The following is a 27,616-nucleotide window of genomic DNA, read 5'->3' as shown; positions in this document are numbered from 1 at the left end:
CACTTGACATTACAGGTCACTTTTGCTAAAGTCCACCTTGCCTTGTGGGTATTTCATTTGTTTTAGATGTTTTTCATATCCAAGGATGGGAAGTGCATAGAATACAGTGGATCTTGATTGTTTTTAAGTGGAAAGCACAGCAGAAGGAGTGACTATTCAGATAAACAGAAAGACATGTATCACAACTCACCATGCCTGTAATCCATGTGATTGAAAGATGTATACATTGTCCCATGGGGAGCCTGTATGAGTTTTTGTATACTGGGTCTGAAAGGAAAAGTGAGTGCTGTCGTTTGATTAACGTAACGGCAGTGTAAACAATATTGTTTAGCGGATTAAAAACTTGATATTTCACAGTTTTGGGTGTCATAAGCTAGTCATATTGAGAAATAGTAATTCTTAAATTTTGTGATTTGAAGTTCTGGTATGTCACTGCTTTTCCTCCTATGACAGGGTGGCCTAGAGGGAATGCTTACAATAACAAGTGGTGTTTGCACAAAGGACTCCTGGGACACCTAGGCTGCCAGAGACCAACTGACAGATCTAGAATGCATATGCAACAGAAGCTGCTAATTGGACATAAACATTACGTGGCAGTTGTTCTTAACCTTTTGAATTCTGGAACCCAGGGATCCCCCACTGAATCATTGCTGGATTTCGAGAGGCCCTCAGAGTCATTACTGGAAGCCTGGGACCTAAGCATTTTCAATGATTTGAATCATAAAGCAATATAGAAAAAATACAGAAATAAGCAAATACACAAATGGTGAAAATATATTATTTTATTCACAAACAAATGATTTACTAGAAGCATATCATTTATCTCAGCAATACAAAGCTTCTACCGGTTCGGTGAAAAAATGAAAGGTTCCTTTACAGTTTATTGTGAAGCTATTTAAAACAGTCAGGGGAGTCTTTATCTAAAGATGTATATATTGCTGCAGTACTGCTGCTACTCTCTCTGTAGCTTGGCTGTGGTGAATGTGAGCTCTGAAGGCACAGAGAAAGTAAAGCCTGCAACTGGTCATCTCTTTTCACTTGCTTTAATCATAATTCTCTTTTTTATGAGTAAGCCTTGCAAGTAATCCACAAGGGGGCAGAGTAGAAGTCCTGCTGTTGTGGATCTAAGAGGACTTGATGGACCCGGACAGTGCTGAAAGCATCTGGAAGAATGTTTTCTCATTTCTTGAGAAACCTGTTCTTTAAACAGCTTGTTGTCGTTGCTGGCCTGGTGACATCCAGACCCCTTATACTCTCAATATACGCAGATTGGCCCTTTTGGGCCAATTGTCTGGCCCATATTTCCTTTCAAGAGTTTTCCACCTCGTCTCCTGTGGCCACTTTCAGTATGCACCAAACCTTTCAGCGTAGCTATACGCTTTTCTGCTCTGCCCCTGGCTTTCCCTAGAGATTAGGTTTTTTTGTGCTGAACATTACCTCTTCATTAAGCAGCTCAAAACGTGTAGCCAAAATATAGTTTTTGTGTTAATGTTAGTGAGGCTATGATACAAAAGCACTAAAGCAGTAATTAGATTATAATGCCCCGTCTTCAGATTTGTTTTGCATTCTTTGAAAATCTTAAATTGTAGAGTAAAATTGCAAAGATGTGCATACATAAAATGATTTCTGTTTTAATTTTGTTTTCTGTTCTACTTTATTGATTTAGTATTTTGCAAAATAAAATGTTCTGATTTCATAACACGTGTAAGACTCTTGACATGGAACAGATTCATAAACCCTCAATGGAAATTCTGTCCCCACCCCCCAATCAGGAACCACCAAGCAAGGACTACACACTATCAGTAGTTGATTCACAACAAAACATCAGCTCTGGATTTTACAAGAAAGCCGGGAACTGGCATTGCTCTTTGTGTCTGTACTGCACACTTTTGTTTCCAAGTAAATGGAACAATCTCAATGATGTAAGGCACATGAGTGCAATTTGAAACTCACTGTCCCAGTGAACCTTTTTTATTAATTGCATTGATGTTTGTCTGTTTGATTGTTTTTCAGTGTATGCTCTAGGTTACAGTTGAATGCACAGATTTATTTTGTTAACTATTCCAGGCCGTAGATGTTGAGTCATTCAGCCAGATTTTGTGCAGTATTAAAGAGCTGAACATGGGCAATCCAGTTGTTGGAGAGTGGGACTAGGTTGTTCATTTAGGCAAGGACTTTTTACTGCTTTGCTGAGGTCATCTGGAATTCTAATTTGGAGTAGCTGTAACTATTCCAAGATGTGGGTTAATTTTGTTACTGTTATGTACACCCTCAAACAAATTGGTATTTATGGAGACAATCCAGGAGCACTCCACGCAAGTGGGCATGATTGGTAAGCTTCTATGACTTTCTGTTTGAAGATGGCATCTTACATGTGCCTGGCTTTGTTCACAGGACTAGACGCACAATTGAGATCGAGGAAGATAGAGTTTACGTTGCTGTTATTAGGGAAGTTAAACAGATGGTAAAGTCCCCAAGCATTAAAGGAAGAAGGAGATGTGGATGGCATTGTTGCGGTGGCAGTTGGTTTAGTTGGACTAATGTTGAGAATTGAGCTGGTAAGTGGTACTTTAGAGAAGGAATTTGCTTTCTGATGCTTGGCTTTCCATGAAGGTGAATGTGACTTTCTGCATGATGACGATTCTTTGATGATGCTGATATTGAAGGACATTTTTGTAGTCATGTGTTGCGGTGGCAGTTGGTTTAGTTGGACTAATGTTGAGAATTGAGCTGGTAAGTGGTACTTTAGAGAAGGAATTTGCTTTCTGATGCTTGGCTTTCCATGAAGGTGAATGTGACTTTCTGCATGATGACGATTCTTTGATGATGCTGATATTGAAGGACATTTTTGTAGTCATGTTAGATTGTGTTCATCCTCATAACACTACATCACAATGTATTTACAGTCAACAAGCCAGCTACCTCTCCTATCAGTCGCTAACTTTATTCTGGACTTTGAACTGTTACAGCTCTCCTCTGCTTTTTGGCTAGGTTCACACTACATAAATAGCACATACATGCTGTTGGAAATGGCCCTTTTTGCAGGGTTATCCCTAAACTTTTTGCTTCTTCCTCCTATTTTTCCCTGACCCGATGCTGGCGGTTTTAGGACTCTGGGCACTTTATCACTGCTGTTCAGTGCTAAAGTGCATATGTTCTCTGTGTAAATTGTGTTATGGATTGGTGTTTCCATGATTGGCATACTTGATTTACTAGTCAGTCCCTAGTACAGTGCACTGAGTGTGCCAGGACCTGTAAATCAGATGCTACTAGTGGGCCTGCAACACTGATTGTGCCACCCACATGAGTAACCCTGAGAAGTAACTCAGACCTGCCACTGTAGAGTCTGCACACAGTTCGTAACTGCCATTTTGATCTGGCAAGTGCACCCACTTGCGAGACCCTAACCGTCCCTTTTCGTACATGTGAGCCACCCCTAAGCTAGGCCAAGATAACCCTGTGGGCAGGGTGCAGTGTATGTGAAAGGTAGGACATGCTCTGATGTGTGTGGCATATCCTGATAGTGAAATGCTGCCAATTTAGTTTTTCACTATTGAAAGGCTATCTGGCCCATAGTAAAGCATGGGATTTAATTTATAACTTCTTATCAACATAACTTCCCATTGGACCAGATAGGAAAATAAAGTTTAGTGTGCCTGGACTCAGAATGTTAAAATGCATCCTTTAGTAAAGGTGATTTTTACATTCTGTGTTTATAAATACTACTTTTAGAAAGTAGGTATTTGACAGGGGTTGGGGAGGTGAATTCGTTGGTGTGTGTCCTACCTATCCTGAATGAGTCAGGGCTGGGCTGAATAGGCCTGGGCCCGCATTCAGAGTAGTGGGAGGAGTTTTCACTAGCACCTAAATAGGCCCTATCTGCCTTGGACAAGGCTGTCTTCATCCCCTGCCAGGAAGCTGGGCCAGAGAGGACATAACTGGTTTGGACTAAGCACTGACACTCTCTGCCTGAGAGGACAATGGATTTTGGGGTATAAATATTGGGGCCCAGACTTTTAGAACTCTTTTGGACCAAGAAGACCGCCATGAAGAAGAGCTAGTGAAGCTGTGAGGAGGAACTACCACTTTGCTGTGACTTTTGCTGTGTTGGCCTGCAGTGGATGCTTCTGTCTTGGGCAGTGAAAGGACTGGACTTGAACTTTCTGCAATCTCTTTTTGTGAGTTTCTTCAAGGGCTTGAGGTAGAGCTTGCCCCCTGTTCAAGAAGTCTCAGGAACAGCAAAGACTTCAAGCTCTTCTGCCCTCAGCACTGGGGACTGTGTATTTTGTCCTGCAACAGAAGAAAAAACAACCCAACGCCGATACCGACTCCGTGTCCTGAAGGGCACTGCCACAACGCCGCACCGCAACCCTGGTCTCACTGACGCCGCCTGCTGATGCCGTCACAGAGCCGCTGCTTGCACCGCGACCTATGGTCACCGCACTCCGCACCGCCTCGTTTCACATTGTCGCCTTGGTATCCCCGATGACACTGCTCCACGCCGACATAGACGCCGCTGCTTTCACGGTGGTTTGAGGGCACCACTCGTAAGTTACGCAACACACCGTCCTCATCCCGCACCACAGCCTTGGCCTAGCGACGCCAGCACCATCGACTCCAATTAGTCCGCCAACTACAGCACTTCAGCAACGACGTCGCTGCTGCTTGCACTGTGACCTGCCAGCACCATGGCGAGCACCGCATCACTTCGCACCGCAGCCCTGGTCTCACCGACACCGCTGGACGACCGTCACTGACCTGCTGCCTGCAACGCGACCTGATGGCACCGCACCGCTGCACTTCGCACCGCAACACCCGACGTCTACAGACGCCGGCACTTCTGACTTCAACTGCAAGGAGTTCGATCTGCAACGTATGTGACTTCAAGTGCCTGACAACTTCTGCACCGACATCTGGAACCGATGCCTGCGGCCACCGTGCTTTCGGAGCTCAACGAGAGGTTGCCGACGCCATGCATTTCTAAAGGTACAGTTTTGCGGGTATTCCCAACGCTGTAGCTGGCCTGCGACGTCGTGGTCAGCCAGGACTGTTTTGGAATTTGTTGTTCACAACGCCGTGATAGCCACAGACGGAGCTGTTGACTTTAAGGAATTTTATTTCAAGTTTATTTGGTTAACTGAAGATTCCTAAGTACTGTATTGTGGATTTTTATCATTTTTGGTCTTGTCTTAAGCATATAAAAATATTGGATATTTTTCTAAACTGGTGTATTGTCCTTTTGTAGTGCTTACACTGCGTTACTGTTGGTTATGTTGGTAATGCTTTACACACTGCCTCTAAGGTAAGCCTGACTGCTCGTGCCAAGCTACCAAGGGGGTGAGCAGGGGTTATTTTAGGAGTGTAACTCCCTTATCCTGACTAGAAGGAAGGATCCCTACTTGTACAAAGGTGCAAACCCTTGCCAACTAGAGAACCCCATTTCTAACACATACATACATACATGAGTGCTGCAGCATCCTCAGTCCAGGTCTCTGCAGTGAAAAGTAGTTCATGTCTGTGGTCTATGAGATCATGTTTGTTATAATGTATCTTTAATATAGATCCAACATTGATCAAAAAACATATTTTATAGCGTGGTTAGATTGTCTTAGAGTTAACGGTGGATGGGGAGGAGGAGCCAATGGGATGTAGGTTGAGGAGAGGTAAGTGGCAGGAAGGGGAAAGTAGGGGTGAAGAGAGCGATTTGGTGATGATGAGGGGCTCGGTTTAACTAAGAATTTAAGGTGTTTGACAAGAAATGGAAAGAGGAGCGCACGTTGGACATACCAAGGATAGGATAAGAACAATTGCAGAAGTGTTGTAGTAATTTTCGGTATGTGTTTGTGGACGACTGGTTGTGGTCATTTGAGGTCATGCTTTGTTGGTATGTTAGAAAACATTGTGGCTAAGAAGGGGAAAGATAGGCCTGCCTTGATGGGGACAAGTACTTTGATTCAGGTGGGATTAGGATATTAGGAACAGGGTGGGTCAAAAGTGAAGCTTCAGGAGGGAAAGAGGAGAGAGAGGATTGAGGTGAGATGAACAGCAGGGACAAGGGGAGATTTGAGAGAACATCTGGGAGTTGAGAACATAGTACGTTGAGTGATATGTTCTTAGTTTGGGGCGGGGAAGATCATTTAGTATGAAAGGTGCTAGTTGAAAGTGAATACTTGTATTGCAATGCACACTACTGCTATAGAAAGCTTAAGAGGGGCAGAAATATTGTAAGAGTTGGGCTCGTGACCAGGTCAGCATGGTGTGAGGATGCCCGTCTAATGAGCTCCTGCATTAACCAGCATCCTACAATGTGGTCTGGAGCAGCAGGGCATCCTTTCCCTCTTTAGCGGTGTAGGAAAAGCTGTTCCCTGCCGTCAGGAGGCCAGAGAGCTAACTATCCAAGGGTTGGAGCAGGAGAGAAGACGACCTGCAGTTACCTTAGATGTGGGCAGCGCTGGGGAAGGAATGGAAAAATATGAGGCTGATCAAAGCCTGGAGCAGGCCCAGACTGCTATGTTCAGATCCTGTGAATTGCAGCCTACCCTCTCAGTGGTGAATACAAGAACGGAGATATGCCTCATTGCAACCTTCTGGCTACTGTAGAATAGAATAGGAAAGCAGGACCTGTCTTATGCTCTGTGGGAGACCTGGGGCCGGGAACAAAGTAAAACTCTTCCAACCTGTAACTGAGCAGAGCACAGAGTAGTTGATTGCATGGGACTTAGCACGTTTACCCCCTCACCTCTGCCCCCTTTCCTATCCAATAATACCAACAGCATTCTGTTCAGGACTATGCTCAAAAGAGAAACAGAAACAGTACTCTGGAATTTCTTTGCACAAGAACGCTGTGAAGCGACTGACTTAAAGTGTGGTAGCTTCAGGGGTTGGATACAGTGGTTTGGCTGCTGTGTGTATGTGACCTGACATAAGAGACTCCACTGGATACATACATAGAGCTGTGCCAGAGGAAGGACCTGGACTGGCAGTTCGGGCTGGACTTTTTCCATGGGGAGCAGGCACCGGACTGATTTGCATATGGCTGTGTCCAAACTGGAATGGTCTGTTGAGCAAAAAATCGATGGATGTAAGGCCGTATATCTGTATTGGGGTAGGTGTTCGACATTAGTCAACATTCTGTCCTTCGTTTGTACTTCTTGTATTTGTCGCCTTAAGTGGGTCGGGTATGCCCAGACCTTGATCCCGTGCTCACCATGCCACCGGAGTTAAGCTATCATGGCTGATGAGGTGTTATACCCCCAAACTGGTCCTAGGATGCTCGTGTCCAGTCCAGGGAGGACCTGGCCTGGCAGTTTAGACAAGACTGTTCACATGGGTGAAGAGTCAAGACTGATTTTCATATGACTGAGTCCAAACTGGAAAAAAAGATGGATTTAGGCGCAGATCTCTGTACTGGGGGAATGTTTGACATTGTTCAACATTCCGTCCATCATTTTTACTTTTTTGTGGAGGAAGCACTTGGGCAGCATGTAAAAAACATCATAGCTTAGTCAACTCTCCTTCGCCTGCCCCTCTGCGCAGCTCCAAGGAGCCTCCTAAATAGCTCCTTTAAAGAAACAGGTACGTTTTCTCCGTAAGTACCAGAAACTGAGAAATTACTTCAGTGGAAGAAGAAGCTAAAACTGATATCACCCTTACTCATGTGGCACTGGAATATTCTGCCTAATCATCTGGACAGGTAAAATAATTGTGCTGGATCAGACATTACACACTGGCAGTGGGAATACCAGGGAATGTGAAGTGTGACACTAGAACATTGTGCATTAATACAAATGAGATTTTGGCAGAACAGCAGGCCCTTTTTAAAGTTTTGCACAAAAACTTTTTGAAAGAGAACACAGAGCTTTGGGTCCACAGCTCGAGCTAGGTGGGGGCCACACTCATCATCACAAGGCTTATGAACCATATTGTGATGCCCTAGTACAGAGCACCAGGTGCAAAGAAGCCATTACATACACAATACAAAAATAGATGTTTCGATTACACAAGGCAGTCTAGTAGCTTCAAAGCAACTTTCTGTCAATATAATGAGACTACCAATTGTGGCTTGCATGCTACTTTTCCCAGCCAGTTAGAAAGTAGAGAGAACGCTTATTTTGTTATTCAGGCAGCAGCAAATGACTGGCTGAGTTGGTGATAATAAAACTGGGACAGACCGCATTGGAGGCCAAAGAGAGCAGACTGTTCACTCCTGTAACCCCACCCATCCTAACACCCTCACCCTTCATCCTCCAGTCATTGCAGACCAAACTGTAGAGGACTGACTGCATCTCGGCCAAAGGGTTATAGAAAGGTTCTTCAAGAGTCTCAGAAAAGTGAATCCGGATCAATCTGGCAATGGAAGCAGCAACTTGAATGAATCCTCAGAAGATTGTCTTAGAGAAAACAGAAGACACCACCAGTAGATGGAGGAACATGTGAGCTACATATAGAACTGTGCATTTGCTGAAGTACCAATCACAACACCAAACAGAAGCATAGGAACAGCACGAGTTGCTGTAACCCTTGTGTCACAGGGTATCCTGTAAGAGCTGCACAAAGATGACCCACGAAGAACTTACTACATCCACACCCTCTTCAGCTATTGCAATTTCTTTGAACTGGTTTTTAGCTAGAAATAAAATTGAATGCATAGGTGTTTTCTTTAGTTTGGGTAAAATGAGCAGGCACATCCACAAATAGAGACTATTCATTGTTTTCTCAGCGTACATGACCTTCCTACCACACGAGACACATTTCTCACAGCTACTCTCATGACATACAGTTAGAATAGAATACCTTTACAGGACATTATCAGACTACTATCCATTAATATAATTGGTGAACCGAGGTAGATCCCGCACTAGTATACCATTCTGGAAATTAAACCATGAGGCCCCACTTGACCCACCATTTAGGACCACACTGAAAGAAGCATTGGAGACGTACTTTCAGTCGTTCACAGGGTCAGTGAAGGAAGCTTTCAGAGTTGTCACGCGTGGAACCTGCATAGCAATGACATGAAAAGTCAGACTGGTGCTTCTAAAGTCATTAGAACCCTGGAAGATACTTTGAAACACTAGAAGAGGCATAGACATACTGGGCAATTGAGGAAAGAGCAAGCTCTGCAAAATAGAGAAAAATACACAGCAATATTGAATATACTACGCTTTTTGAACTTTGGGAAGCTCACCGTGAAATCCATCTAGGACAAGGAATAAGCATATTATTGGCTCAGTCAAATGATATTGATAGGCCCCTGTGACCTCATTGCAGAACTCATCAGGAGAAATTCTAAACACATAGCAGGCCATCAATACCATGTTCTGATATTACTATAGCAAACTATGTGGGATTGGTACATTAATTACAGAAAAGGAAACTGGAAGATTCTCAGAAGACCTCTGGAGGAAAGGGAATTGCTAGATGCTCCACTTTCAGTAGAAGACATCAGAGCCACCATTTGCTCACTAACCACTTGGAAGTTCTTGGTATGGATGGGCTACTGGCTGAATTCTATATAACGTTTGTGGGACACCTTGGTCCATTCCATGCTTACTGGAACTATATAATGCATCCCTACAAGGGTGTGCATTGACTAATTAAGCTGTGGTAGTACTGGAGTAATGCTCGCAAACCCAGATTTAGTCCCACTAAACCATAAGAACTACCAACCGTTATCACTGCTAAATTTAGACTAAAGGATATTGGGGGAAATACTGGCCTCCCATTGGTTCATCTGTACCAGTCATGGTCTGTTCCTACAGGGGCACCTCTTACAACATAAAGATGGTCTTCCATGTTAAGGATGGACTAGAGCATCGCCTCTCCATGTTGGGCATAGAGAAAGAGTTTCACATGGTACGGTTGGATTTTATCTTGTTCGAGGCATGTGGCCTGCTAAATTCATATCTATTGCATAGATCGCCGCCTCGTGTTGGGTCCGGATGATTGCACATTGTTGTCCTGGAAGAGTCTTCGAAGTATCACGAGATAGGTGGCTCCTCCCCTGGACTACAGTGCGCATGGGCATCGGCTCCATCCCCAGATTGTTTTTTTCCGCCATTGGGTTCGGATGTGATTTCGACGGCTCCTTGTCGGAATCGAAAGAAACTTACTTCTTAAGGCCAAAAGGCCTTCGGTATTCGCGTCGGTATTGTTTGCGATCGGTCCCGAGCATCGTCTGACTCTTCGGGTCGGACTTCTGCGGAGTGGTTTACTCTTCGCGCATCGAGGCCCTGTACTCGCAGCAAGACCCCGGCGACTTCATCATGGAACGGAGTCCGTTCAAGCGCTGCCCCGTGTGTGGGTCTAAATACCCACACATCGACGTGCATCCAGTCTGTAATAAATGTCTATCGCCGGAACACGACGAGGACAACTGCATGGCCTGCTCCAAATTCAGGTCAAAGAAGACGCTCAAGCATCGGCGCGCAGCGCGACTTGAAGCCCTACACGCAGCCCCGGCACCCGACGACATATTCGACGACCCCGCGGAAGAAGGCCACAGCCATCATCTTCAAATCTCACCACCATCGACGGAGGTCGAGGCAGATCCAGAAGAATACATCGAAGGACGGAGCCAAGACCTTGAATACGTCGAGGAGGTAGGGGACGACGAAGAAGTCTATGGGGCCGCGGAAGATCGTTCAGAGGACGAGCTATGCCCCGAAAGTTACTCGACTCAGGCTCCGGTCACGGGATCGCCACTCGGCCTTACCCACGACCCTGCACCGGTATCCCCAGCCCCGCCTCCGGGCCCGGCCACGGATACACCGGAGGAGCCACCGTTGCGCGTATCGAAACCGAAACCGCAACCATTGCTGTCGACAACACCTAAAATGGCCGACATCACGCCAAAAACGAAACCGAAACCATCGGTCTCCTCGGCTCCCAAAATGGCCGCCGACTCGGCAAAACCGAAACCTACGGCTTCGACAACATCTAAAATGGCCGACGTCCCGTCCAAGCCATCGAAGCCTGCTCCGTCTTCAACTCCGTCGCCTTCGGGCCCCACGAAGTCAAAGAAGACTGTCGACTCACCGGCGCCTCAAACGGTGGCCAAGGACACGTCCTCCAAGAAGGTCGTCCATCCTACCTCGACGTCTGCAGCGTCTAACACCAAACGCACGGTCGAAGCCAAGTCCACTAAGGCCCAGGATCCGACGGCCGGAGCCACTACTCATCGGCACAAGGATGCCGGAACGGCATCAACGGCGTCGGCGCCTAAAACTGCCACAGGGCAGCGTCCCGTGGGAGGCCAGGAATCATCGGTGGCCACTTCTGCTACGCCGAAGTCCTCCGAAGCGGACGAACATGAAGCATCGGTTGCCAAACCCTCGGCTTCCTTTACAAAACAGGTCACCGACTCCCTCAAGAGAATTCGGGAGAAAGCCCTGACGTCGGCGTCTACCGCACCGTCGGATCCGAGACCGGTGGACATACCTGCAAAGTCGTCCTCCAAGCTTCTCTACGTTCTACCACCAAAGGTGGCGCCGAAGGCGTTTGTGGCCAAAACGGTCTCGAAGAACACCGAAACGCCGGATTATTCGACGCCCAGTCCCAATTTGCCTCGGCCAACTGCGTCGGAGGACAATTCGGAGCACTACATCGATGCCCACACGGGGAAATTGACACTTTATAAAAGAAAGATCACTTCCCAACCATTGGAATCATTTGTTATTCCACCAAAAAAGAAAAGGCCAGCACAGGACATAACTCCACTTGTTGAACCTCTTCAGCCTCCACCAAGGAGGAGTCCAACACCTTCCCCCCACCAATCAGGGGGTGAGGATGATGAACAAGATGACCAATATAACTTCCCTGCTGGAAATGACCCTGATGTACACCAGGACCCATATGACGACGCTGGGGACCAGGACAGCCATCCGGTGGTACAGGACCCTCAGGTTTTTGGATCACGTACATCACCTACTGAGGACTCAGCAGCATTCACTGCTTTAATAGAACGGGCAGCTGCAAATCATAATGTGGACATGCACTCTGACCCGGTGGAGGAAGATTTCCTGTTTGACACTTTCTCTGTCTCCGAAAGAACAGTCAAAACACTCCCCATGCTGAAAGGTGTCCTTAAACATGCACCAGAGATCTTTAAGGAACCGACAAGAGCAAGGGTGGTAAACCCACGTATTGAGAAAAAGTACAGGCCAGCACCTGGAGACCCTGCATATATTCGGGGACAGTTGCCTTTGGACTCCTTGGTGGTCGCAAATGCCCGCAAAAGGGCCAACTCCCAAACAGCGGGTGAAGCTCCTCCCCCAGACAAGGAGTCGAAAGTGCTTGAGGCTTCTGGCAAGCGGGTGGCTGCGCAGGCTGCCAATGTATGGCATATAGCAAACACACAAGCACTACTGGCGCGTTACGATAGGGCGCATTACGACACCCTAGAACAGCTCCTTCAACATCTACCTGATGAGTATAAAGAAGCAGGCGAAATGCTCATTCAGGAGGGAAAGCTTATATCAAATGCTGCAATTAAGTGTGCACTTGGTGTCGCGGACACAGCGGCTAGGGGGATTAACACTAGCGTCATGCTAAGGCGCCAAGCCTGGCTTCGTATATCTGGTTTTAAGCCTGACATCCAGACTACAATCCTCAACCAGCCCGTCAATCCTGACAGACTGTTTGGCCCTGATGTAGACACCACACTTGAAAAGATTAAGAAGGACAACGAGACTGCTAAGTCCATGGGGGCTGTCCAATCACAACAGTTCAGGGGCAACACTTTTCGTCGCTCAGGTGCGCGTAGTGTTACCAGAGGACACTTGGGACAACAAACACAATTCGCAAGAGGTGGTGCGCAATCCTCGTACCCCAAGCAAGGTAGAGGGGGTTACAGAGGTAACAGTGCCAAAGGCAGAGGCAGAGGAAACAACAACTCACGTTCCTCTGCCACAAACAAACAGTGACTCCCTGTCACTGCCCCCCGACCATCCAACACCTGTCGGGGGAAGACTCCAGCAGTTCCTGCCAGTCTGGTCATCCATCACCACAGACAGGTGGGTGAGAAAACTAATTCAGTACGGTTATTGTTTGGAGTTAATATCCACTCCTCCCAATATTCCCCCAAGACACCGTCCTATGTCGGCAGAGCACTTGCACTTATTGCAGCAGGAGGTACTAGTAATGCTGCAAAAAGGAGCAATCGAACTCGTGCCAGTGGAGGAGGAAGGAACAGGGGTCTATTCCCTGTACTTCCTCATCCCAAAGAAGGACGGATCCCTCAGACCCATTCTGGATCTACGCCCTCTCAACATGTATATACTGTCAGAACATTTTCACATGCTGACACTGCAACAAATCCTTCCCCTTCTGAACAAAGGGGATTTCCTAGCAACCTTGGACCTCAAGGATGCTTACTTCCACATCCCACTCCACCCGTCCCACAGAAAATACCTCAGGTTCACCATTCTCAACAAGCACTATCAGTTCAAAGTCCTACCCTTCGGGGTGACTACTGCCCCCAGAGTGTTTACAAAGTGTCTGGCGACAGTGGCAGCGCACCTCAGGAGACAACACATACATGTCTACCCGTACCTCGACGACTGGCTCGTTCAAGCAAAGTCGGAAAGACAGTGCGCCTCACACATGTCCCACACTATTCAACTCCTTCACAGCCTGGGGTTCTCCCTAAACTACCCAAAGTCGCACCTTCAGCCAGCCCATGTGCGGCAGTATCTGGGCGCGACAATAAACACCCTGACTGCTATGGCTCAACCAAACACAGTCAGAATCAACAGCATTCAGTGGCTGATCCAGAGGTTCAGACCGCAACACTCCCTGCCAGCGAGAGTGTTCATGCAGTTGATAGGCATGATGGCCTCCTGCATCTTCATAGTCCCGCACGCAAGGTTGCACATGCGTCCCCTCCAAGAATGCTTAGCAAATCAATGGACACAGGCTCAGGGACAACTGACAGACCTAGTGTTGGTGACCGGTCGGGCATACAACTCTCTGCATTGGTGGAATCCACACAACCTTTGCAAGGGACGACCGTTCCAAGAGCCTGTGCCACAGATTGTCCTAACAACGGACGCATCTCTCCAAGGGTGGGGAGCGCATGTGCTCCACTACACGGTGCAGGGACTGTGGTCAACCCAGCAACAACGATTGCACATCAACTACCTGGAATTGATGGCAATCTTCATGGCGCTCAAGTCCTTCAAAGTACATCTGTGCAACAAGGTCGTGTTGATCCGGACGGACAACATGACAGCCATGTACTACATCCAGAAGCAGGGAGGTACTCACTCGCCACAGCTGTCTCATCTGGCTCAGAGCATGTGGAAGTGGGCCATTCAGAGGAACATCTTCCTCATGGCAGAACACCTCCCGGGCAAGGACAATCAGATGGCGGATCTGCTCAGCAGATACAGCCATCAAATGCACGAGTGGGAGATACATCCATCAGTTCTCCACCCGTACTTCCAGCAGTGGGGTCATCCAGAGATAGACCTGTTTGCCACAAGGGAAAACGCAAAATGCCAAAGCTTTGCCGCCAGGTTCCCTCACCCGGAATCGCAAGGGAAGGCGATATGGATGAACTGGTCAGGCAAATTTGCGTACGCTTTTCCCCCAGCGCCTCTCATTCCGCTGGTGGCAAGAAAGCTAAAGCAACACTCGATGACTCTCATCCTGGTTGCTCCAACATGGGCACGCCAACCATGGTACACCACGTTTCTAGAACTTTCCGTGGTACCGCATCAAAGGCTGCATCTCACATCCAGGCTCTTGACGCAGAACCATGGCGACATTCAGCATCCAGATCCGCAACAGCTCAATCTGGCGATCTGGCTCCTGAGGTCTTAGAATTTGGCTACCTCAACCTGACTCCAGAATGCATGGACATCATCCGCGAGGCAAGAAAGCCCACGACCAGAGCTTGCTATGCAGCGAAATGGAAGCGGTTTGTCATTTACTGTACTGACAACAATATCAACCCTCTGGATGCATCCATTCCTAACATCATCTGCTATTTGTTACATCTTTACAAATGCAATCTAGCGTACGCCTCCATTCGGATACATTTATCCGCCATAGCGGCTTATCTCCAGAATAGGCAGCACCTCTCTGTTTTCAGGGTGCCTGCCATTAAAGCCTTCCTAGAGGGACTGAAGCGAGTCATTCCTCCAAGAACACCACCAGCTCCAGTGTGGAACCTCAATGTAGTCCTCACTAGGCTGATGGGCCCACCTTTCGAGCCACTACACTCCTGCGAAATTCAATTTCTGACGTGGAAAGTGGCTTTTCTCATTGCTATCACATCGCTCAGACGTGTTAGCGAGCTGCAAGCGCTCACGATCCAAGAGCCATTCATCCAAATACATTCCAACAGGGTAGTGCTCCGCACTAACCCTAAATTCCTTCCAAAGGTGGTGTCACAGTTTCATATCAACCAAACTATTGACCTGCCTGCATTCTTCCAAAACCCACAAACGGTAGCAGAAAGAATGCTTCATACATTAGACGTTAGGAGGGCGCTAATGTACTACATTGACAGAACTCAACACTTTAGAAAGACACAACAACTTTTTGTTGCCTTCTCACCACAGCACAAAGGCAACCCCATTTCCAAAGCAGGAATAGCCAGATGGATCGTTAAGTGCATTCAAATCTGTTATCAAAAAGCTAAACGCACTTTAACAATACCCCCAAGGGCGCACTCCACACGCAAATTGGGGGCCTCCATGGCGTTCCTGGGGAACATTCCCTTGGAAGACATTTGTAGAGCAGCCACTTGGGCTACACCACACACGTTTACCAAACATTACTGTGTAGATGTGCATTCCAAACAGCAAGCAGCTGTAGGACAGGCTGTTCTCAAAACACTTTTTCAAGCTTCTGCAGCTGGCACGGGCAACCGCCCTTAATGGAGGGACTGCTATGTGTTCTATGCAATAGATATGAATTTAGCAGCCCACGTGCCTCGAACTGAATATGCTACTTACCAGTATGCATCTGTTCTTGGCATGTAGGGCTGATAACATTCATATCGCCCGCCCTCCTCCCCGGTGCCCGTAGCGGCTGCAGACACTCTCTTGCATTCATCATTAGCATGGACATCCTTTACACTATTTCACTCCATCTCTGCCACAATGGCTAAAAACAATCTGGGGATGGAGCCGATGCCCATGCGCACTGTAGTCCAGGGGAGGAGCCACCTATCTCGTGATACTTCGAAGACTCTTCCAGGACAACAATGTGCAATCATCCGGACCCAACACTAGGCGGCGATCTATGCAATAGATATGAATGTTAGCAGCCCTACATGCCAGGAACAGATGCATACTGGTAAGTAGCATATTCAATCTTATCTTGTCATAAATGCACTTCCTCATGTTTCTGGGATGGGTCTGTCTGCTGTATACCTCAGCTAGAGTGAGGACAGGACAGATCATCTCAGATGCCTGGACAGTGTACAGTGACAGATATCCATGATCACCCCAGATATTTGGGCTTGAAATTGAACCCCTACAGAAGTGAATATGAACAGACATATGATGTAGGGGATAGTAGTTTACGGGGCAAACCGTTGCTGAACGGTTTGCCCCGCAGTCAAGGACATTTTAGATCCCAAGGAAGAGATGAAAGGAGTAATATGGACATGTGACCACTTTGGCTGAGCATCGGTATTCCGTATAAACAGAGTCCGGATATACCTCTTCCCCTAGTCGATGAAGGGGTTTGTGATATCGCAAGTTGCAAAAGACAGGGTGTTAAGTGGATACCAAAAACCTTTTTATACTGGGGATAGAATATACAAAGACTAAAAATAAAGTAATGACCATCATCTATGCTGGAGCGATATCTGAACTGCATAAAACTGTTTAGTACCTACTAATCCATAGGATCTGCGCATCGTTCGGACAACATAAACTGGGGGCTTAGTGCCAAGACTGATTCTGGACACCCCGCAGGATATATTGGCCTATAGACCAGCTAGATCACAGTGCCTCCGTGAGCTCCCCATACCTAACATTTGAGCAAATGGTTTCTAGCAACCACTGAACATGACAACTCTGACCTCTCAGGGATCGTGGAAACAGTACAGACCTTTTGCTCAGCCACTCATGCTCACTTATTCTCAGAGAAGTATGCAGAGAATACACGGTGGGACGTTTCTAGATATTTATTGAACCAATGTTATTCTTGTATAGAATACCTGTGCTGCAATGAATAATAGAGGCAGATAAAAGTGATTAGAAGCATCAAAAGCGTGAATAATAGATATATAGTTTTACAATGGTTCTAAAACAATGTATTATGTTCCGGCATATAAAACAAGGCAGCAATTGAACGTACTCCTACTATGTGAACCCTACTGTAAGTGTACCTAGAGTGTATGTAGGTGTAGAGCCAAGAATCCCCCCCAAGGAACGATCCAACCCTGTTACCTGGTGGGAGAGAATGTAGGACTCCGTCAGACCGCTGTGTGGTGAATTCTTAGCATGACCGGACCTCTGATGTCAGCTAGAGCGTCTCCTCTCCTAATCTATTGGGATGCTCATCTTTTGTAATAGAAAGCAGCCTTGCAATGTGCATGTTGATTATTGATAATATGGATATGTAGATAGCCCTGTCGCACCGTGGATGAAAATTGAGATGACATTTATACATAGTGCAAAGCTAAACCTTTTAAATGATGTTCAGGGTGTTGTGATAATGTTGTGCGTAGCTAGATGTGTAAACAAGTTTTGTTTCAGGGAAACTCATCCAACATTGTCATGCACGCAAATGTATGCAAAAGGTCACAGCTGAAATGTTATTTGGAGGACAATGTAAGAAATAAGTTGCTTTGCTGCATGGGCCTAGTTTGGGAATATAACATCCATGCCTCATACTAAAGGTCGATATCTAAAAGCTATCTAAAAAGGAATATATCATTGTAAGAAGGGCATGAATAGTTGATAGTAGGTTGATAGGTTCTTTCTATGGTTATGATACATAGAAGTACCTGTTACAGAGCAAATGAGAAATGATGTTATGGAAGAGAAACAACTTATAGGTGAGAAAATGAAAGATGTGAAATGAGATATGGAGGTAGAAACAATTGCAAAATAATAGAACTGATAAAAATAATATGTGTGAGATAGTAAGAGCTAGAAAAGATGCCTTGTGAGCTAGATAAAAGTTAGATTGAAAAGGTGATTATGCTGAGCTTTTCAAGTTGAGAGAAAATGGATTGTGCATGGTGGTGGCTGAGTGAGAGGAGTTACAGAGGGAAAAGAGTACAGAGGTTTTCAAAGGGGTGAGGTGTTAAACGTGGAGGGGAGGGGTTGTATGTTAGCGTGCGGAGTTCCGTCAAGCAGCCATCATCTCATCATCTCTTGTTTTTGAGATGATGGCTGCTTGACGGAACTCCGCACGCTAACTTTCACGATTACGGCTTGGGAAGCCAATTCTACGGACATTTTGGAAAGTTGATTCTCTCTCACCATTACTACCTCAGGGTCGGAGACAATACCCCTTTCCGTCCGACTCTGCCCCGAGGGCGTGAGGACGACCATTCTACTTGAGACCATAACTCAGCTAACACCTGCCACGGCTTTGCCACGAGCAGATTTCCGCCAGAGGCTTATAAATCGCTCTACGATCAGAAGTGGTATCCCAGGGGCGGCCATTACAACGCCTTCCTGCCAAATTTTGCCCCGTGGTTTTGTTGAAAGACGAATTAGCGAGACTGGGTCGCAGCTTTGCCTAAATTAGATTATTGCCAGAACTGCTGCCAGAATTGAAGTCTATAGCACAATTCCTATTTAACTTCTTTGAAGACTTCTTCTTTTTTGCTTTCTGCCACTGGCAGATCTATTGCCCCACCTTCCACCACCTTTGTCCTGATGAAGACCCTCTAGCAAGGTCTATCCACACCTGCATTTCAACTGGGTCGAAACGTCGACAATTCTTCCTATGTTCAGCCTCTATTATCATTTATTAATATTGTTTTTCATTGAGGCATGATGTTTTTTAAGTAGGAGATGATTTAACTCCCTGTATAATAATTTGGGTATATTTTGGTTTTGTTGACCTTTTCCAAAGATCTCATTCTTTCACCATCCCATCACTACCCTTCCCCATTTTCACTCTCTTAGGGGCACACTGAAAAGTGTTTTATTGTATATTCTAATGTATGAACAATTGCTATACGAAACACATTGTGATTAAAAAACAACGGTGTTATAATTGTTTGTATATCTATTTTTATTTGTGCTGTTTATTAATTGTGTGTATTTGTTCTCTACTAACTGGGACCACCTTGTTTATACTGATACATTGCCTAGGTCCCAGTGACTTCTTGGGTTAACCCGTGTTTATGCAACACATCTGGCATGCATAACACAAAACCTCAAGTATGCTTTTCCACTCAGATTTAAGGGTTTTTCCTAGTGACATGGATATTGATCATGTTTGAAAGGAATTTAGGGCCTGTTCCGTAAAAGGCCCAATGTACAATACAGAACATCTCAAACTGTATGCTTTTGAACCAAAAGCCAGTGTGAGTACTGCACATTTTTTGTATTTAGTTCTCCTGCATAGAACACTGTGCTTCTACGCCTCACCAATATGATTGTTTAAACCATTTATCTAGGACTCTTAGCTTGGACTGTTGCAGTTAGGTAGGTTTGAGGCTTTACATTGATATATTTGTGAAGAAGTGTAATTTTTTTTAACATAGTCCTGGAAGTGTTAGTGTATTGAACTTAGCCCTTGTAGAGCGTTGTTTGCTCTAGACGTATAATGCCTTATTGAAGTCTGAACAAAATTCTGTGGTGTTAGATCTATTTTTCTGTGAACAGGTTGTGCCTAACAACTGCAGTAAAGAATCCATTATCCTAATCAGTCTTACAGTTTACTATATACCAACAACCACTGTGGTGCAATAAGCATTGCTGACGACAGGCTGGATTTGATGATCAAAGCAATGTGAGCAGAAACCTGATGTATATTACTGCTGGTAAAAGCAGAGACAACCATAGAGGATTGTGCAGTACTTGGTTTTCTTACCTTCACAGTTATCTTCTTAATGATTAATGTATTTTTTCTCTCATTGTTAGACATGAGCAAGAAGATATGGAATTAAAGCACAACTCCAAATTAAAACAGCTGATGAGGGAATTCAATACTCAGATGGCTAAAAAGGAGCGTGAGCTGGAAACGTCTGTCCAGGAAACAATCGGTAAGTTCTTTTCTGAAGAAGATGCTGACTGATGAAAGAACCTCACTGTAAAATAAATATGAGTAAGATTACATTGGTAAAATCAAGAAAGGCGGAAAAAAACATCTGTTGTATGAGTTACAAATGTTCTGGAAAATTTCAGAATTGTCCATAGAAAACAATATTTTAGTGTGTGGAGAAAAACGTATTGCACCTCCTTGTTTCTGGAACGCATAATTGCATTGGCTCATCAACGTCATCTGGGTTCAACAGCAACCAAAAGAAAAGTTAGGGCAAGGTTCTGGTGGCCACGAATGGACAGTGAAATAGAAGGTTTTGTAACAAACTGTGTAAAATGCAAAGTAATCAACAACGTTTTAGTAACAGAACGACATGTGGAGTCAGTAACTTTCTGTCCAGGAAAAGCTTGGCAACGTGTGGGGATGGATTTCTTGGGACCATATCAAATTCTACCCAATTGTGTGAGATACTTTATAGTAATGGTAGACCATCCTTCCAGTTGGGTTGAGGTAGACAGTTTCTGAACCTACCACTAAGAAAGTGATTGATTGTTTTCAAAGAGTTTTTTCTAGACAAGGCTTACCCGAAGAGATTCTAACAAACAACATGGTACAATTTACCTCTGCAGAAATTACCTCATTTTTTAATAAATGTGCTATAAGACATGTAAGAACATCGTTGTACCATCCTCAAAGCAATGCAATGGTAGAATGTTTTAAGAACGTGTTAGTGGAGTGCATACAAGCCACCATTAGAAGCAACATGAATGTCACATAGTCTATTAAAGAGCTGCTGTGGCCTTACCACACTACACCTCAGTCTCCATTTGAATGGATGAGGGGAAGAAAAGTTGCAAAGCCGCGTTGAACCTCCTAAGGCTGTAGTACACCTCCGGGTGCCCTTGAACTCGGTAGTGTCTCTCACCTTAAATATTCACCTGCGAGTGAATTATGCGATCGGTCTGTGCTTCTTTAGATGAGCACTTATTTACTGGCCCCCATGATGATTTCCTTTAAGTAGCAAAAGCGTCCCAGTTCGTCACCAGTTATGTAGTGAATACATCAGACAAGATGTAGGAAGAGTAGAGGTTTAATCAGGAAGATACATCCTTCTTCAAAGGGGGCACAGGAGTAACTACCTAGTAGAATCAGAGCGCTCCAATGACCTCATTACATTACATTTTCCGCCTTCTAATCTACAAATCACCACAACTTGTCATCTAATAATGAGGGATAATACAGTTTTGGCTATTGCACAGTACACATTTGTTTTGTTAAAAAGCATCATGAGGACAGAGACAGGTGCCTAGTCTATGCACATACTACAGAATAATAAAAATTCTGGATTAATTTTGAAGAATTTGTGTTTACCTTTTCACATAATATGCCCTTCAAGGTAAGTCAGGCTGTTAAAGGGCCATTGGCTTCAGTTGCTGGCGAGCATGCTGGTCAGGGTTGCAGCCAATCAAAGTACAGAAAGCAGTAACAGCCATGCTTAAATGCTTATCGTTAATTGGTAGCTGGAGACCCATAATACAGCTAGTTGGCAGGTTACATTATTCTTCCATTCACACAACTCTTAGTTTGATGGCCTGTTGGGAGTTAAACCTTTATCCAATGGATAGGGCTCCATTTCAGAATGGTAAAGGGCAAGAGACTGCGTTTGCTAAATTAAAGTGCCCCTTTAAAATTTCTCCTGTCCTTCGCCATCTTGATCGCCAGTTGCATTTTATTGTGAATACCCGTGCTTCATCCTTCACTGTTGATGCCTTTATGTCAGAAAGGGATCTCAAAGGAAAGAACGTCATCTGTGAGTCTTCTATTTTCATAAACGAACCAATACCGAATGTATCTACATCATATATAACAGAGTTATTAGCCAACAAGGAGGCCTTTTCTGATTAGCGGAACTACCTAAAAGGAGCTACTCACAGGATAGCAGTTTGAAGAGATCATTTGAAGTTGTCAGGGATGCCCGGTGTTCCTTGTTATTTTGAAGATTACATTACGGCATACCTTATCAGCTGGGGCATTGACATGGGAAAGCCGATGAACTCTCAAAAGATGATGAGGAGGAAAGGGGAATGCATCCCACTTACAAGTATATCAGTGTTGTGTCCATTTGTTAATCCTCCTTGGAATCGATTTTTGTCTAAGGTCATGGAAGCTCAACCGTCCCTTTATGAAAAGGAGTCATTATAACAAAATGTTTTATGACAACAAAGAGGGAATTTTCTTTTCCATTGTTTATTGCTTATAAGAAATTACAAGAACCAGTTTGTTTTTGAGCCACAACTCTCTGGTCACTGGTCACCCAAGAAAACAAAATGCACAAGAACTGCTTAATATGCATTTTTGATGGCCCCAATGTAATAAGCACATCCCGAAATATGTTTAAAAATGGGTGGTTTGCTCACAGTCCAAGGAATCTCACATCCAACTCCCAGAATTTCTCCAGCCACTTCCCACACCTCAATGACCCTGATCCAATTTTTCCAGGTACTTTCTGGTGGAATTGGTATTATAAACAATTTCTTCAAATTGGAACTCTCCATTGCCTTATGCAAGCTCGCTACTGCCATTGAGCTGGCGCGGATCTCTCAATCACATCTTTAAACTACATGGTCTCTGTGATAGCATAATAATGGATCAAGGCTGTCCATTCACTGCACACTTATGGTCAGAGTTTATGGAGTGGTTGAGGGCAGCACAGATTTAAGTACATCACCTATCTGCCACAGACTGAGGGGCAAAAGGAGAGTTAATCCATCAGCAGAGCAATACGTAAGATACATTCTTATAAATTGTCAATCCGAATGGGTCAAATGGATTTCTGTTACAGAATCTGCCTATATTAACTCTTTGCAGAGTTCCTTAGGGACAATTTCTTTTTTTCTGTACAATTAGACACCATCCTAGTAAATTTCCTTCCCTCCAGGTCCAGGCTAACCTCCATTTCAAGGTTACTGTAACTCATCAGGAACAGATAACAGGCTGTACAGCAACATCTTTTGAAAGCTAAAACTGCAGCTAAGTTTGATTTACATATTCAAGCCTCCCAACCCTATAATATACATATAGAGGTTGATGTGTGCCTTTCCACTAAATTCCTTTCCGTTTCATGGTCACCCCTTAAATTCATGCAGAGGCTTACAGGGCCATTTTTGATCTTGGGGAAAATGGGAAAAGCAATCATTAGATAGATTTCCCATCTAGATGGCCGATCCATCCTGTTAAATGATCCTAGATTCCATTCTGCCTATCAACCCATCAGTTGGGCACACTGGCTTCCTGTCAAGCAGTGTATAGTCTTCAAGGAACTCCTTGGACTAAGCTCAGCTTATCTGGAGGAATGTTTCAGATGGCATTTGCCATGTAGGAATCTTCGTTCTTGCTCCACCAGTAAGATGGTAGTTCTCTCCTACAAACTTTCGTCTTGAAAAGGCAGTAGCTTTCTTATTTGTACTCCCCAAAATTGGAACCTTCTTCCCCAGGATTTGAAAGTCTCCACCTCTCTATCAGTTTTCAGGAAATCATTATAAACTTGGTTATTCAGACAGTAGAAGTTGTGGTTGGTGCCTGATCATTTTCACAAATGGTGCCAAGACGCCTCCGGGTATGCTCTGCGCTCTACAAGTTTTATCATTCATTCACTATACATGTATCTAGAATAAAATCGACCATGTCAGAGACAGGAACCCCTTCACCTGCTGCTCTTATAGATGGTTACAAAAAGGGGGTGGTGATGGACAGAGTATCTGAGTTAATCAGAACACTCCTACCCAGTCAACAGATCAGGGCTTGATCCATCACCGTTTTTTAGCTCACTGCACCATCCCAGTTCAGAACCTGGCTATATGCAAATTAGTCTGTCCCTGGCCCAGTGCATCATGGGAACAGGGCAGACCAAACTACCAAGCCAATTCTTCACTGGAAAGGAAACAAGCTTCCGGGGACCGGTTTCTGGCATTACAGCCGTCTTCGGCCCGGCTTGCTTGAATCCTGATGGTGCAATGAGCAAGGGACTCATGTCTGAGCATACCCTTCCACACTCATGGTGGCCAAAATAATTACAAAAAGGGGGTGGTGATGGACAGAGTATCTGAGTTAATCAGAACACTCCTACCCAGTCAACAGATCAGGGCTTGATCCATCACCGTTTTTTAGCTCACTGCACCATCCCAGTTCAGAACCTGGCTATATGCAAATTAGTCTGTCCCTGGCCCAGTGCATCATGGGAACAGGGCAGACCAAACTACCAAGCCAATTCTTCACTGGAAAGGAAACAAGCTTCCGGGGACCGGTTTCTGGCATTACAGCCGTCTTCGGCCCGGCTTGCTTGAATCCTGATGGTGCAATGAGCAAGGGACTCATGTCTGAGCATACCCTTCCACACTCATGGTGGCCAAAATAATTACAAAAAGGGGGTGGTGATGGACAGAGTATCTGAGTTAATCAGAACACTCCTACCCAGTCCACAGATCAGGGCTTGATCCATCACCGTTTTTTAGCTCACTGCACCATCCCAGTTCAGAACCTGGCTATATGCAAATTAGTCTGTCCCTGGCCCAGTGCATCATGGGAACAGGGCAGACCAAACTACCAAGCCAATTCTTCACTGGAAAGGAAACAAGCTTCCGGGGACCGGTTTCTGGCATTACAGCCGTCTTCGGCCCGGCTTGCTTGAATCCTGATGGTGCAATGAGCAAGGGACTCATGTCTGAGCATACCCTTCCACACTCATGGTGGCCAAAATAATTACAAAAAGGGGGTGGTGATGGACAGAGTATCTGAGTTAATCAGAACACTCCTACCCAGTCAACAGATCAGGGCTTGATCCATCACCGTTTTTTAGCTCACTGCACCATCCCAGTTCAGAACCTGGCTATATGCAAATTAGTCTGTCCCTGGCCCAGTGCATCATGGGAACAGGGCAGACCAAACTACCAAGCCAATTCTTCACTGGAAAGGAAACAAGCTTCCGGGGACCGGTTTCTGGCATTACAGCCGTCTTCGGCCCGGCTTGCTTGAATCCTGATGGTGCAATGAGCAAGGGACTCATGTCTGAGCATACCCTTCCACACTCATGGTGGCCAAAATAATTACAAAAAGGGGGTGGTGATGGACAGAGTATCTGAGTTAATCAGAACACTCCTACCCAGTCAACAGATCAGGGCTTGATCCATCACCGTTTTTTAGCTCACTGCACCATCCCAGTTCAGAACCTGGCTATATGCAAATTAGTCTGTCCCTGGCCCAGTGCATCATGGGAACAGGGAAGACCAAACTACCAAGCCAATTCTTCACTGGAAAGGAAACAAGCTTCCGGGGACCGGTTTCTGGCATTACAGCCGTCTTCGGCCCGGCTTGCTTGAATCCTGATGGTGCAATGAGCAAGGGACTCATGTCTGAGCATACCCTTCCACACTCATGGTGGCCAAAATAATTACAAAAAGGGGGTGGTGATGGACAGAGTATCTGAGTTAATCAGAACACTCCTACCCAGTCAACAGATCAGGGCTTGATCCATCACCGTTTTTTAGCTCACTGCACCATCCCAGTTCAGAACCTGGCTATATGCAAATTAGTCTGTCCCTTGCCCAGTGCATCATGGGAACAGGGCAGACCAAACTACCAAGCCAATTCTTCACTGGAAAGGAAACAAGCTTCCGGGGACCGGTTTCTGGCATTACAGCCGTATTCGGCCCGGCTTGCTTGAATCCTGATGGTGCAATGAGCAAGGGACTCATGTCTAGATGGGTCACTAAATAGGAAGGAGGTTGATATAATTGTGGGTTTGAGGCATGTGGGCTGCTGAATTCATATCTATAGCATAGATCGCCGCCTAGTGTTGGGTCTGGAAGAGTCTTCGAAGTATCACGAGATAGGTGGCTCCTCCCCTGTACTACAGTGCGCATGGGCTTCGACTCCATCCCCAGATTGTTTTTTTCCGCCATTGGGTTCTGATGTATATTTGATCACTCAACTTCGGAATCAATAGAAACTTTCTTTTCAGCCCTAAGGCCTTTCCTATAGCGTCGGTATTGTCTTGCGTTCGGTGCCCAGCTCTGTTCCGGCTCAGTTCCCGAGTCGGACATCCAGAGGAGTCGCTTGGCTCTTCGGTGCTCGAGGCCCAGTCAACGCAACCAGACTTATTCGACGACACATCATGGAACGGAGCTCGTTCAAGAGATGTCCCGTGTGCAACTCGAAGTATCCCCACATCGATGTCCACCCGGTGTGCAACAAGTGCCTGTCGCCGGATCACGATGAAGCCAACAGCAGACGGCCCCTGACCCGGTGAACATTTTCGAGGGGGAAGAAGCAGACGAGCAAGAAGATCGATGCCCCGTTCGAACAATAACTAAGGCTCAGGTCGAGGGATCGCCACATGGCCTTACCCAAGATCTTGCACCTGGATCCACGGTCTTGCCTCCGGGCCCGGCTACGGACACTTCTACGGAGCCGCCATTGGTCAAATCGAAACCGAAAGTGAAAGCTTCGGTCTCGACAAAACAAAGTGGTAGAGGCACCGTCGAAGCAGAAAGCGCCTGTCGCCTTGGTCGGCTCCACGTCTTTAGACCTGTCGGTGCAGTCTAAGCCTAAGAAGGTTGTCGAACCGGTGAAGTCGCTCAAGGGCGTCGAGCCGAAGACTGGGCCACCAAAACCGCTCGTCAAGGCCGCCGACCCGAAACCGTCGGCGCCGAAGGCCGTCGACACAGACAGAGGCCTCGGAGCTCCGAAAGCTGTCGATCCTGCACGTCGGCCCGAAAAGGCCAGAAGCACTGTCGCCCTCGAGTCTGCACATGGTGGTGGATCGAGAACACCGTCCGCATCTTTCACGAAGTAGGTGTCGGACTCGTTGCAACGCATCAAGGACAAGGCTTCCGCTGTCGAACCGAAGGATGCTTCCACCCCGAAGCCAGCAGCCAAGCCGCAAAAGTGGACGGCGCCGATCCAGTTCACGCTGCCGCCGAAAGTGGCGCCGAAGGCGTTCGCGCCCCGGAAGGTCGTCGAAGCACCCATGAAGGTGTCCACGGGGCCGAAGCCTACCCCTGCAGTTGTAGGCACAAAGCATCGACAACCCCTACTGGAGGAGCAGCCGGAACAATTTATCGACACCGACACCGGTAAACTTTCCATCTACAAGCGATAGATCACACCGGCACAGCCTATGGAGTCCTACACAATTCCTTTGAAGAAGAAAAAGGCTTCTACGGATTCCCCAGTTCTTGTTGAACTGATTACTCCACGTGCTCAGGACACTGATCCACTCTCGCCCACTTACTCAGATGTGGAAGCTGGGGACGGGGACGATGAGGAGTACAACTACCCTGCCGACACTGATCCGGAGGATCACCATGACACATGGGCAGATGCTGGGGACCCAGGGGATCCGCAAACTGCCCCGGACACAAGTATATACTGT

The 27,616-nt window shown here is 46.0% G+C and overlaps 1 protein-coding gene across 4 annotated transcripts in view; it reads left to right on the top strand.

Moving 5' to 3' along the window:
- Positions 1–27,616, top strand: part of GOLGA4 (golgin A4) — a 717,645-nt gene that overhangs the window by 485,328 nt on the left and 204,701 nt on the right. For all 4 annotated transcript variants that reach the window (XM_078688271.1, XM_078688272.1, XM_078688270.1 and 1 more), the window contains one exon: positions 20,067–20,188. In XM_078688271.1, the coding sequence (XP_078544397.1) occupies positions 20,067–20,188 (122 nt within the window). The remainder of the gene's footprint in view (positions 1–20,066; positions 20,189–27,616) is intronic.

This window comes from Lissotriton helveticus, chromosome 4_1, assembly GCF_964261635.1.
Source record: "Lissotriton helveticus chromosome 4_1, aLisHel1.1, whole genome shotgun sequence".
NCBI lineage: Eukaryota > Metazoa > Chordata > Amphibia > Caudata > Salamandridae > Lissotriton > Lissotriton helveticus.
Note: the sequence above shows the minus strand (reverse complement) of the source record. Positions and strands in the feature narration are given on the sequence as shown.